Source organism: Selaginella moellendorffii, unplaced genomic scaffold, assembly GCF_000143415.4.
Source record: "Selaginella moellendorffii unplaced genomic scaffold, v1.0 SELMOscaffold_25, whole genome shotgun sequence".
Classification (NCBI taxonomy): domain Eukaryota; kingdom Viridiplantae; phylum Streptophyta; class Lycopodiopsida; order Selaginellales; family Selaginellaceae; genus Selaginella; species Selaginella moellendorffii.
Genome location: NW_003314286.1, coordinates 335173 through 348784, shown reverse-complemented (window position 1 = coordinate 348784; position 13612 = coordinate 335173). Strand labels below are relative to the sequence as shown.

Below are 13612 nucleotides of genomic sequence, written 5' to 3'. Positions count from 1 at the left end.
CTCGTGGACTGTGGAACCATCAGAAGTGTTCAGGAGGACAAATAAACACGACGTTGGTTGCCTGGAACACGAACATGCAAGTCTTCTATCAGATGCAACGAGAAGCTGGGCTGCCTCCAAACGCTGAGACTTTGCATGGAGCAGCAAGACATCGTTTCCTGGGATATGCCGAGAACAACCTTTGCTCTTTAGTGCTACGAGCAAACCGGCAGCCAAACGCTCAGACTTTTCATGGTGGCGCTCAAGGCACGCGGTGACTTAGCAGAGAAGAGGTTCCACTCGCAGATCCGGGAGAGATCTGGATGGAATCCACTACTCACGTGCTCGCTCAGTGTGAAGACATGCCTGCCGCTCAAGAAGTTTTCTGCCTCACTGTCACGATGACACGCTTCTTCTTGCACTACTCATAAGAAGCATGATGGTCATAGGTACTATAGTTTTTTCACTAGTTCATAGCTTCTTTGTTTCGTCTTATAGCCTTCACAAGGTACTTCGTTTATGCAATTCTTAGGCCAAGATGGTCGAGTTAGTTAAAAATCCCTATCTTCAAGCTGTTTTCAGGAAAATGAAGTTTGGCAATGAAAAGCTGTGGAGGCTTTAGAGTTTATCTCCTTACACATGGTAAGTATCTTCTTCTTTGACTTTTTCATCAATGACATGAATGGGAATGGACATACAATTTTATTGTGGAGAGGGTATTAATAGGTGTTACTCATGTTGCCTTGGAAGGTTACTTTTCATTTAGGTGCTTGGGAGTTGCCTGAGAACTAGGAGCGCTGTGTCAGAATGAGGGAACTCCATCGTATCACTGAAGGCATATGCTCTAATCTCATGGATTCAAAGAATTTAATCAAAATGAGAGAAAAGTTTTTCTCAGGAGCTTGTTGGTAAGCTTTGTGATGCAAGGTTGATGGAGCCGTCAATGAAACCCAAAAAAATATGGTACCTGAAAACAAGAAAAAGGATCTTAGCATGGTGAAGAGATAAAAATATTTGAGAAAATACTTATCTCATAAATAATTTTCTTGGTTTACTAGATAGTAGTAATAATTTAATTGAGAAATAATGATAAACATATTTATAATCTATAAACCAAGATTAATATTATTGCATATCAATAGTGGAATAGAAAAGAATATACTAGAAAGTTTTTTCCAAGATTTTATAAATTATAAACATGTTCACAAATTATAAAAAATAGATTAATCTAAATGAACAACAGCCATTAGATAGTAGAATATCCTAGAATATCCAAGCATATTCAAAGTTTATTCAATACCACTTCAAGTTCACTTAAGCAAAGCAATTATAGATCTATGGTGTTTGGTCACTTAAACTTAGACAAGCTTATTTCATTAACTCATGTACTCATTAATATATAGAATTTTCTTCCCCAAACTTATATAATTAAACCGATATAAAAACTTGAGACTTACATTTTTCCAACATTTTGTTGTAGATTAGATGTTATATTGTTCTTTCAACAATGCCTTGTACAAATATACAATACAATACAAGTTCTTTAAATCTTTCCTGATTTTGTATTAGTAGAAGAGAAACAACAAACATATGAAGATTACAAATACTTGGTCAAAGAAAGTGAAGACAATATACTCAAAGGTAATATAGTTAAAAAGTAAATATGAACATCAATCAACAATACCATAATCTCAAGTATATAGTTTTCAGTTAAGAAAGTGATATTGTAAATGGGAATCTTTACAACATCATAATCAACCAATTCCTAAGTTGCAATGCACATACTTCTTTTAACGTTAAACTTTGAAAGTCTTTCATCCTTTGCATATTATGGATCTAAATGTTAAACTTTCAATTCATCATAATGTTTGAACATAAGGTGAAAAAATAGATATTGGTATTGTATTAACTTAATATGAATATATAACTTAAACAATTAGTATAAATAATAATTATTGAATATTAAATTTATAAATTATTCTCTAAATTAGGTGATAACCAAAGCCTCTGCCACAAAGATTAGATGGTGGTAAGTTAAACAGATGTAAACATTATTTAAATTACTTATTTTACTTAAAATACCTGATTAATAAAACTGTTTGCAGCTAAAACCTTAACAGAATATTTTTTAGTGTATCAGAATATTCTTGTCAACTCCATTTACTAACTCCTTGTATTAGTAAACATAACTATTTAGGTTGGATTACGATTTTCAACACCACCAATGTTTTACAATTTCATGAGTAACAAAGCATAAACAAATTGATGAAGTATTAGAATTGTTTATAATGGTTGTATAAACAAAGTTTTTGTTAAGTGAGAGAAGAGTTGCTTTTTCCATTAGGAATAAAGTTTACATGAATGCACAAAGAAATGTATTCAAGTTGAACACCATAATAAACACAAATGGTTTTGCTAGAGTTTAAAAGGTACAAGCACTTTAGAAAATGGCAAACCAGTAATATAAGTTTGTACATTTATAATGGGTTGGGGGTGATGTTTATGAAAAATGCAATTTTAAAATTACAAACTTGGCTGACATAGTGGTTTATTTGTTTTCCACATTTAAGGACTTTAGTTATTTCTCAAATAAAGAAGTACTCACATCAATCTCTTTATTAATTATCTTTCTTTATTCAATGAGTTTTGAAATACGTGCTACGAAGTGTTAACAACAAATCTTATTGAAATTTACCATATGATATGGCTATCAAAAACAAATTGCTCTAAATGCGTATTTTCACATAAAACATGCTAGAATGATTTAGTCATCTCTATGCTACAATAGACCTTTATATACTTTTATATAAAAGGCCAAGTTATAAAAAAAATTGATGTAATTTTGAGGGTTTGGTGGAATGTTCCACAACATTGACACAACCTCTTGGTCACAAAGTCATAAAAGTGATGAAATGAACTTTATATGATTTTGGAATTTCATTTGCAATAAAACCAATTGAGAACTTTGAAACTGTCAAAAGAAGTGAGCCTATACAGCCAAACCATTTGCACTATCTCAAATATAAGCATATAATTATAGAACAAAGAGGACCAGTGCTTTTGAGGAATGAAGAGCCTAGATGCTTCCAAGCCAAATTAGGAAAGATTCATAGAATTTAATGAGTTAGACATCGACTTAAAGTCAGTTCTAGAATCAAATATTTTACTTGGATTGGAGGAATATTATATATTAAGCAAATTACTATATGAACTTTACACACTCCAATTGATTGTTTTTGCAGATAACAACAATATGGCAATCCTCCACAATATTGTGATTATTCATATTGTTGTGTCCTATAGAAGTTCTGCTCACATAGTCTATGTAGTGTTAATTATCCAGAAAGTAAAATATATACTATATATTTACTTAGTTGAAGAAGGGGTGAAATTGATGAATTTGGAGCTTCAGGCTTTAGTTGAAGCAAACTTTAAATTTGAAAAGAACACTTTACAACCATAACCACAAACTCAACTTTAGCACTTTTCTCAAGAAATTCTAAAAATGAGAAAGAATGAATGTGTGAAAATTACAAATACATAATTAAAGGAAGCAAGGTAACATACTCAAAAGCACTACAGTTGAAAGTGGAAGTTAAAAGTCTCAACATTAAATAATAATACTATCATCACAAGTATACAATTTTCAATTATGAAATTGATATTTTAAATATAAAATTTTACAATATCACAACAAATTAATTCCCAAGTTGCACTTGCATATGCTTCCTGCAATGTTATACTTTTGGTAGGTCTTTAATCCCTAAAAACATATTTATTTTATATATTTAATGCTTTTTGGGATGGAATCAAATGTTAAAATGTTAATATGAGGATTTCATAACATTGAGAAATAATTAGATATTAGTATTGAATTTTAATTTAAAATATTTATTATAAAATATTATTATAAGTTACATATAAAATAACAAAGGGCATTTCTCAAAGTTACACTCAAATGGATTTTACAGTAATAATTAAATATTTAATAATACTAATTATTAAATCTTAAAATAATACTTTCATCTGTAAATTAGGTTACAAGGGAAAACCTCTATTAATTAGGAAATATTGCCACTCATATTTAAATATTATTTAAATTATTAGTTTGTTTAAAATACCTATTTAATAAAAATATTTCCACTAAAACATTAAGAAAATATTCTTTAGTGTACCAGAATATTTTAAAAGTTTATTCTTAATGACTCCTTTTGTTGACTTGGGCTCTCTCTATTGGCAGATTCTAGTAAGTTTTTAATGATTAGTTTCTTTGAATTGATCAAGAGTTCCCAATATCTCTATTTGTTTGTTTAGGGGCTATGAGATACCAAAAGCAAATGCTCTTAAACTTTGAAAAAATGTGAAGGTGACATTTCCAATTTTGAAATTTTGTAAGAAAGAAAAGTTACTCATTTTAAATTACTTTTAGCAATACAATTATGTAGCTAAATATGTTTACTAGCAAACCAAAATACCAAATAATATTAGTGTTACTAATAATTATAATAATAATACATAATATAGTAATAATATTCACAAGAACAAGGCTAGTGTTTTGCTTTGCAATGTTATTCAAAAGGATGAGTAAAGAAATTTATACAACCAACACAATATAAATCAAATTGATATGATCTGGAACAGAGGAGTCTCTCGTACACAAGCAGCCCATCCTGTGGATTCCACACACATCTCTTTTGAGGGTATGCTCCACAAATCTAAACCTAGAGCACTTCATAGGATGTTGCCAAAATTAGATTTCATGACCTTGAGTATGTACATATCATTTCCATGCAGCTTCTTGGCTATAAAAGCTTGTTAGTCCTTCCGAACCTCATCTCTTAAAAAGCTCTTGAAATCCCAATTATTGGATCGTTCCAGACATTTTGACTGATTCTACTCTGGAGGAGCTGTGGATCAATATCAATATGGAGCTATGTTGCACTGTGAGAATATCAAAAGAGCAATGGATAGATTTTCCCACTTTTTTGCAAAAGGAAGTAGTTTGTGCACGCTGCTGGCTGAGCGTCTCTATGAGCTCCATGACTCACATTCAATGAGTGCCAAGTTTCCATAGGTTTGGAAAAGCGAGTAAAAAAGTTTTGTTCACTGCGAACTTGGAAAGGAGTTGCCATAAAATTAAAGTTATTTTCTCTTTTTGAAATACCTAGAGCATTTCGTGATTGTGAGATTAAATCGCTGTTCACATCTAGGTTTGAGCTTTTTGGCATGCTCAAGCCTGATGGCACCCTTGTTGACAATCCAGCTCTCGAGTCTACTCGTTTTTTTTTTTCACAAAGCCAAAAGTACCTCTTTATTTTTGTAAGTCAAGAGTTAAATTATAATCTTTCTGGCTTGAATTTTTCTATTGTCGAAGCTCTTGTCAGGTAAGCTATGGTCTCTCGCGCTCACGCCGCCCCAATGCTTGCCCGCTGAGCTCAAGCGCCCTGGGCCATCACCCAGCTCTAGCTCCAGCACATCCAGCACACCACCATGGACACCAAGGCCACGAGCCAGCGCCAGCTTTAGCTCCAGTTCTTCAAGGTGACGCTCCAGATCGAGCCCCAGCGCCAGCTGCTTTCGTTCACCCTGCTCACGGCCACCCTGCTCATCTAGCTCCAGCGCCTGCTATCCTCGATCATGCTCGCCACCACCATCCAGCTCCAGCAGCAGCAGTGTACCATCATCATCACGGTGATGGAGCTCCTCTGGTTGTTCACCACCATCACCATGGTCACCACCATGGAGGACGCCGCCACCACCACCACCACCACCACCACCACCATCGTTGCGACAGTCACGACGCAGCAGTGGCCACACCAACACCCGCAGCAGTAGTTACAGTGGTTCGGAGGACGACGTGGTCGCTGCTCCAGCTTCTTCTCTGGGTTTTGGTTGCGATCTTGGTGCTGCTCGCGTGCTTTTTGCTCGTGCGATGGATGTTATCTCGAAGGAAGCAGCGCAGTAATGTGATCTTTCAGGATCCCGGGTGGCAGATCGAAGTTGTGGTGGAGGATCCTCCCACTGAAAAGAAACAGCTGGAAGTTCACACTCGTGGTTCGCACAGCAATGGCACTCTAGGATTCTCCTCAAAGTGTCCTGCCAACACTGGCAGTGACGCATAAGTCAGCACAGTGCATGCGTTGTCACATGGAAGATTGTGTACAAACAATCTTCAAGGAGATGAAGTTGCAGAGCAAGAAGACAGCAGGATCTTGCTCACGGACAGTGAAGATCACATACAAGGGTCAACTGGTGGAAGTCACCAGACATGGAAGTTATTGCACAGGTGGCTTGGAACATGGACTGGAAAATAGAGCAAGAACCTACCAAGTTTCGATTTGACTGAGCTATCCTCTAGAGTGACGGGGGAGCAGACGTTAGTGCACCTCCAAAGGCCAGAGAAGTTGCTTGAGACGAAAGGTTTGAGAAAAGGTAACGTACTACTTTTTCTCTCTGTTCTTGCAGGCGCTCAAAGCTCAACTTCGATGAGAAGAAGCAGTGCAGGGCATAGCGGCCAGATAAGTTTCTCCAGAGTCAAGAGCATCATTCAAGCAAGTGCAATTGTGAAAGTATGGTCGAAGTCTACACTGCCGCTTGCAACACAGGTTGTTCAACAGGATGGGACGAAGAACAGGATAGGTTGGTCTACCTCGCAAATTCAAAGCCGATGCATTCGTCACAAGCAGCCTCGTGGACATGTGGAAGCATCAGAAGTGTTCAGGAGGACAAATAAACATGACGTTGGTTGCCTGGAACACAATCATCATGGGACAGCACGTCTTCTATCAGATGCAACGAGAAGCTGGCCTGCCTCCAAACGCTGAGACTTTGCATGGAGTAGCAAAACATTGTTTCCTGGGATATGCTGAGAACAACCTTTGCTCTTGAGTGCTATGAGCAAGCCAGCAGCCAAACGCTCAGACTTTCATGGTGGTGCTCAAGGCACACAGCAACTTAGCAGAGAAGAGGCTCCACTCACAGATCTGGGAGAGAAATCTGGATGGAATCCACTACTCAGCATGCTTGCTCAATGAGAGAAAAGCTTATCTCGGGAGGTTGGTAAACTTTGCAAGGAAAGAGTGTGATGCAAGGTTGATGGAGCTGTCCATGAAACCCAAACAAAGATGGTACCTGAAAAGACGCAAAAGGATCTTAGCTGGCACACCATGGTGAAGGATAAAAAATATGAGAGACAATACTTAGTATCATTCATTGAGTATTTTAATTGATCAATGGTTATAAACATATTTATAATTTATTGGCCATATCAATAGTAGAATAAACAAGAATATACTAGAAAGTGTTTAGGAAAGATTATAAATTATAAATAGAGGAGCTCAACAAACAAATGGCTCATGAGATCATCAAAACAGCTTACTATAATCCATCAGTCTTATGCTTCTTGGTGGGTGCCACAAGACCCTGTAAACAGTTAATGACTGAATGAATGATATATATTTACACCTTGTATGCACCATTATTTTGAAGATTAGTAAGTTCCTTGTGTACATGCATTAATTGCTCCTCTTTTCCTAGTTTGTGATCTCCCTCCATGGTAACTTGATCAAGGAAGTTGCAACCTAATGCAGTCAATAGCTATGGAATACTAACTTATGTAAACCAAGGAAAGTTAATTAGGTGCCTAGCTAATGTATTTATATCACCTTTGTCCCAACTTGTATATATACTAAACAAATTGCATACAGTAAACTTCATCACACTTTTCAGTAACTCTCATAGTTGTGACCTGGTGTTGTTATGGACATATCTTGATCTTACCACCTTTCATATAGATATGATTCATGTGAAGGTTAATACAAGTATGGAAAGATCATTCTGAATGATACATTCATAATTACATAGCATGAAAAGGTGGGTATATGTATAATACCATGCAAAGTTATAGTACATCATACCATTTATAGGCAAAAACAACCAGAAGTATTCATTAAATAAAAATTACATAGAAAAATATATACATATAATATATACAAAATCTTATAATCTTGCCACGTTGGCAAGATGCAAAAGTGCACGTGTGGATTACCATGTACGGCCAGGATCTTTCCCCTTTTGCCACGCGGGCTTTGACGGGCAAAAGAGCAGTGGAATTCAGAAAAATATTTCAAGCATCTGCTTTCTGTGAAGGAATATTTTAAAAATCTGATTGGTGTTTAGAAGATCATTTGAGTCGCGCGTAAGCCATTTGAAAATACTCGCTAAACTCCCACTCGTCGAGCTTGTCGAGCCCGAGCCTGTTGTAAACCTCCCGTTCCTCCTCCCCCAGGAGTGGCGCCACCGTTCTTGCGGGGTCGTAAGCCCTCTGGTAGCTCAAGCTCGGGCTGGCCAGCGGCGGCACCTCCCAGTAGATTTGCAGCATGGATTGGACGAGCTTGTAGTTTTCGATGTGATCCTGATGGGAGATGGGGACTTTGATCTTGTCGAAGTTGTCGCGCATCTCGCCCCGGATCCCCCACCACGCTCCGCTCATGCTGCACAGCTCCGTCATGTCCACTGCTCGCTCCCATGCTCTCTTTCGCTGGGATCGGACCTCCGCCTCCCTGCTGCTCAGGGAGCAAGAGTGGCCACCTCCTGACAAAGCGAAACGTAAATTTCACCAAAGATGATAACTGATTCTTGGAAAAAGGATCGTAGATCTCTAGATCTCTCACCGGTGGTAAGCTGATCACATATTTGCCGGAGCGAGTACTCATCTCCAGACCCAGTGTCATAGTTATCGTCGAAGACTAGGTGCTTGAAGCCCGCTTGCTGCGCCTGCTGCACCCTTTCAAAGAGCACAGAGTGATAGAGAAAAGAAAATTTTGGGCTCTCACCTCTTGAGATGGCTCTGGTGATCGTCAAAGAACACCAACGCCTTGGCCTTGTCGACGCGAAATCGGTGCCTCACTACGTCGCCCAGGACTTGGTCCCAGTCCATGCTCGCAAAATCGGTAAAGTTCTCCTCGGTGAAGTAGAATGCCTTCGCATCAACGTAGAAGGGTCCCTCGCTCTCGTGCGATCGCGGGTGCTCGGGGCTGAGCGTGATGATCGACGCATTCGGCATTGCCTGCCGCAAGATCCACGTCGAGTGACCCCTGTGCACCCCGCTCTCGATGATAATCTCCGGCTGGAGCCGCCGCGCCAAGAACCACAGCCCGAAAGAGTGATCCAGCCTCGTCCCCCACTGGTTCTGCTGGACCGGCCGCGTCGCGTAGACGGGCAAGAAGTCGTAGAGCCCGAAGAGGAGCTCGCTCTTGCTCCATTCCACCGGGATCTTGGACCTGGAAGAGAAATTTTCACGACCGGGCAATGGAACACTCAATGCCGATCGGTCGATCGATATTTCGGCACTTACTTGCACCAGGGCACGCCCAGGAGGCCGAAATCAGAGGAGTGCCCGCCTGCGCCGTCGATCTTCCTCACGCAGTAGCGCTCGCTGGCCCACGACGCCGGTGATCCGAGGTGCTTCCAGTCAAGATTCCACTCAAATGCGAGCAGCAAGAGCAGCATTGCGACGCCGAGGAGCAGCGATCGCGAGATGAGCTCCCCCATTTCGTTTGCCCGCGCATAACGATACAAGCACAAAGACCTAACAGATTAGATTAAGTTAACACGCATAATGACGGCTTTGCGAAAGGGCGTGAGTTCAAATCTCGTCAATACGTGTTCACGTGCCGGTATATTCCATCTCGACAATATCCTAGCTTTCGTGGATAAGACCACTTTAAACTGCCGCTGACGTGGACCAGCGTCCAGCCGTTGAAATTCGCGGGGCCATTATTCGATGGGATTAGGTCAGAAAAAAGAGGCTAAAACAGGGTTTGTGGCGCGGAGAGTGATTTTTCTCGAAGGCAAGCGCTACTTCGTCTCTCAAGCGATTCGCTCTTTGCAAGCGATCGAGTGGTAGCAAGCTTGCGGCCATCAGCTGGGAGATTTCCTCCTTAAATGTTGAGCGTTTATCACATAGCAACGCTGGCGATTTGGGGGAGCCCGATCTGGTGCATGGACGAGGAGGGCAAGTGGAACTTCCAGCAATTTGTGACGCAGCAGCAAAATCACCACCACCACCATCGCCATCCTCCGAATCCTCCGATCCAGCAAAACCATCCTCCAAGCCATCCAAATCAGTCGCAGCAGCCACAGCCCACCAGCGCTAGCGGCGCTTCGGACAATGCAGCAGCCACCAGGAGCTCTGGTTCCACTTCCAGTTCCAAGCGATCGGCAAGATCCAAGAACGCGAGCGGCAGCCACGAAGATCACCACAAGCAAATGAGCAGCAGCGCGGTGGAGTCGGCCAAGACCGGGGAGGCTGCCTCGATCCAGCAACAGCAGCAGCAGCAGCAAGGCTCGCAAAACAGTCAGGACAAACGCTTCAAGACACTTCCTCCATCCGAGACGCTTCCCCGGAGCGAGGTCCTCGGTGGGTATATCTTCGTGTGCAACAACGATACCATGCAAGAAGATCTCAAGCGCCAACTCTTCGGTAAACCTTACATCCCGTTGAAACAAAACTCCACCATCTCCATTTTTTCTCTTGCTCTCGGCCATAAAACGCTCGTAAGTTCTTTTTTCTTCTCTTGTTTTTTATTTTTTTCTTTCCTTTATCTCGTTTCTCACCTAGAACTTCGCAGGCCTTCCCCAAAGATACCGTGACTCGGTGAGAGCAATCCAGCCGGGGCTGCCATTGTTTCTATACAATTACTCCACGCATCAGCTTCATGGGATTTACGAGGTACGTATTACACTTAAGTTCTTCTTTGCCGTTGTCCTCTTTGGAACTCTAAAGAATCTATCAATCCAATCCAGGCAACAAGTTTTGGAGGCTCCAACATCGATGCAACTGCGTGGGAGGACAAGAAGTGCCGCGGAGAGTCGAGATTCCCAGCTCAGGTTTGTCTCTCGTTTTCTAGGAGAATAGAAAGCTTTTTCTTGTTCTTGAGCTGCAAGAGCTACAAAGGAAAACCCATCGTGATCCCATACAGGTAAGAACGAGAGTGCGAAAGGCCTGTAAAGCTCTGGAGGAGGATGCGTTTCGGCCCATACTCCATCACTACGACGGCCCAAAGTTTCGCTTGCAGCTCTCGGTGCCAGAGGTAGACTAAAATCTAGCCTTGGAGTGAAAAAAACAAATCGAACTTTGGAACTTGGTTCTTCCAGACTTTGAAGCTGCTGGATTTGTTTGAAGAAGCCAGGACGGAGTAAAGAAAGGAGAGTATGTAAAGATGAGTCATTTAGAAAAATTCAAGTATATTCTAGGATAATGGTTTACAATAACTTGCGTAAACCTTTACTAATCAGTACCATAAAGTAAATGCTTCCTTGAGCAAGCTTCATCTGCTTTGTTGTCACAAACTTACAATGCTGTACTTTAGTTTGGTAAGCTACACTTGGATCGATTCTTATGTTTTTCGGAGTGTTAGTGTGTTAATGTGTTGAGTCAGTGGTGTTGTGTGTGTTGTTTGCAAGAAGAAAAATTGTTTAAAGGGATCAGATGTAAAGAAAAAGGGAGAAAAATACACCAGGGAGGAGCTCTATTTCCTCTGCTTCTCATGTTGTTACTACCTCACCTCAATCATGCTCCTAGAAAAATATATTATAAGTTGGCTAATATTTTCAAGCTCTTTCCCAAGATTAAGATCCCAAATGGTGAACAAAGTTACGACCCTCTATAGCCTTTTATGGAGTGAAATAATTTTAAAATTCTCTCCTTTATGATAATAGATTTCAAATATTTTAAATTATGAATTTTGATTTGAGATTGAAAATATTTTTCCAGTAGTTGTATCTTTTAATATAAGTATACCTGAATTAGTCACATATAAAACAAGACCAACCATAATGCAATTTATTTTATTACAATCCAATTCTATCAACCAAACTAGACCATTATCACCCCATATCCCAACTTACCATTGATTAGCACTTGTAAATAACAATTTTTGTCTTTATTTTCAGTTTTTGTTGACCAATAATTAAAATCTTTCTTGATATTGTGAAGCACAAGATTGCAATTTTCATATAATGTGAGTCTATACTTATAATTAGCTGAAACAATACTGTTTCTTGAGGTTATATAAGATCCTATCATCTTTAAATTTCCAGCTTCTACTATATAAATATATGGCCAGCAATTAACCACATCAAAATCAATAATATTACTAGTTTCATTTGTTTTTAATTCTAAATTTTGTAAAAATAATTTATTTAAGAGAAGTATAGGTGGTAGTTTTGGTCGTGGTGGTTGATTAGGATTTCTTGTTGGTCTTGAAATTGTGAAATAATCTACAAGAAAATATGGCATAACAACTTGAACATGTCCATAAGCTCTAGATTGTGCTGCAAATTCAACCAGGTCAACCATTCTTTTATATGCTTCTAATAGAAGTCTACCTGAAACAAATATTCTTTCATTTTCTAAAGATTCTACACTACATTGTGGAGATTCTCTATCACTTTGTTTAAATGTTTTAAATCTCATATAAGTAAGAGAAACAGTGGTAGGATATCCCCAAGAAATTCCAAGTTCATATCTACTTGTGTTATGAATACCTGCCATAGTAGGTAAATACCTCATTGATCTTATAATTAAATCTATATGTGCATCTGAAAAATGAAGTGGCATGACTGCTATATTGATTTGTTGAGATTGACAAGCAAATATTAAATATGTTAGTATTGTTAGTACTAAATTCCACATAATATAAAATACAAAGTAGTATAAGAAATTTTCATAAAACTACTTTTCCTAAATTCCTTGAAAGTCTTAAAACATTTTTCGACTTTTTTAAGTAACTATAAATATTATTTAGTAATATACTAATATTAATATATATTTATAACATAGTTTTATTTTTATTACTTATTGTCATTATTAATTTACTCCTCCAGATGTACTAATATAAAAAAAAAACTAATATAATATATTTACATTATAGATCTCTATATTTTGAATAAAAAATGTAATTGTTAAAGAAACATAGTATAAATAGCATTGGTAGATATGTTGATCTATAAATGAAATATATGCATCCACATATTATTTGTTTTTATAATTAAGCCAAATGTATACCTATTCTTTACTTAGGCTATATAAATTTAATATACTTTTTAATTATATAACTTAATTGATATATTACAATATATATTTTATGTTACTTAATAATAAATAAGAGTATATTTGTTATGTGAGGTCGAAGTGTATGGATATGATGCCATTTACTATTATTAGCATAGTATAGTTTTGGTAGCTATTGAATTGTCTTCATTATAGATGAAGATTTTTGGGTTAATCAAATTTGCACATTTTTATATTCCATGTAGGATATAGAGTTCTAAATGTATAGTAAGGATAGTAGTTAAAAGCATAATTAACCATTTAAGACATTAGTTTAGCTTTTATTAAGATGTGTCACTCTTTATTTTATATCTGGCTTGGATTTAAATCTATGTTGTGTTAATCAATGGGATACCCATCTCCTCACATTAGATCACTAGTATATTAAAATTATGTCACACTTTATTTAACACCATTTTTCATATAGGAGCTAAATATAGGGAGTTGGGTGCTTATAGAGGATTTAAGTGTGTACCAAACTTTCATTTCATGGGCTTAGAATTCAACCCCAATTGAAAT

At 38.2% G+C, this 13612-nt stretch overlaps 1 protein-coding gene across 1 annotated transcript; it reads left to right on the top strand.

The window, feature by feature from the left end:
* Positions 1–9910: 9910 nt before the first annotated feature.
* On the top strand, positions 9911–11252 carry LOC9636468 (B2 protein). The gene is made up of 5 exons (XM_002974679.2): positions 9911–10462; positions 10611–10711; positions 10786–10869; positions 10962–11072; positions 11137–11252. Exons 1-5 carry the CDS (start codon positions 9925–9927, stop codon positions 11179–11181), a joined length of 879 nt encoding a protein of 292 aa, XP_002974725.2. The 5' UTR covers positions 9911–9924; the 3' UTR covers positions 11182–11252.
* Positions 11253–13612: the final 2360 nt, after the last annotated feature.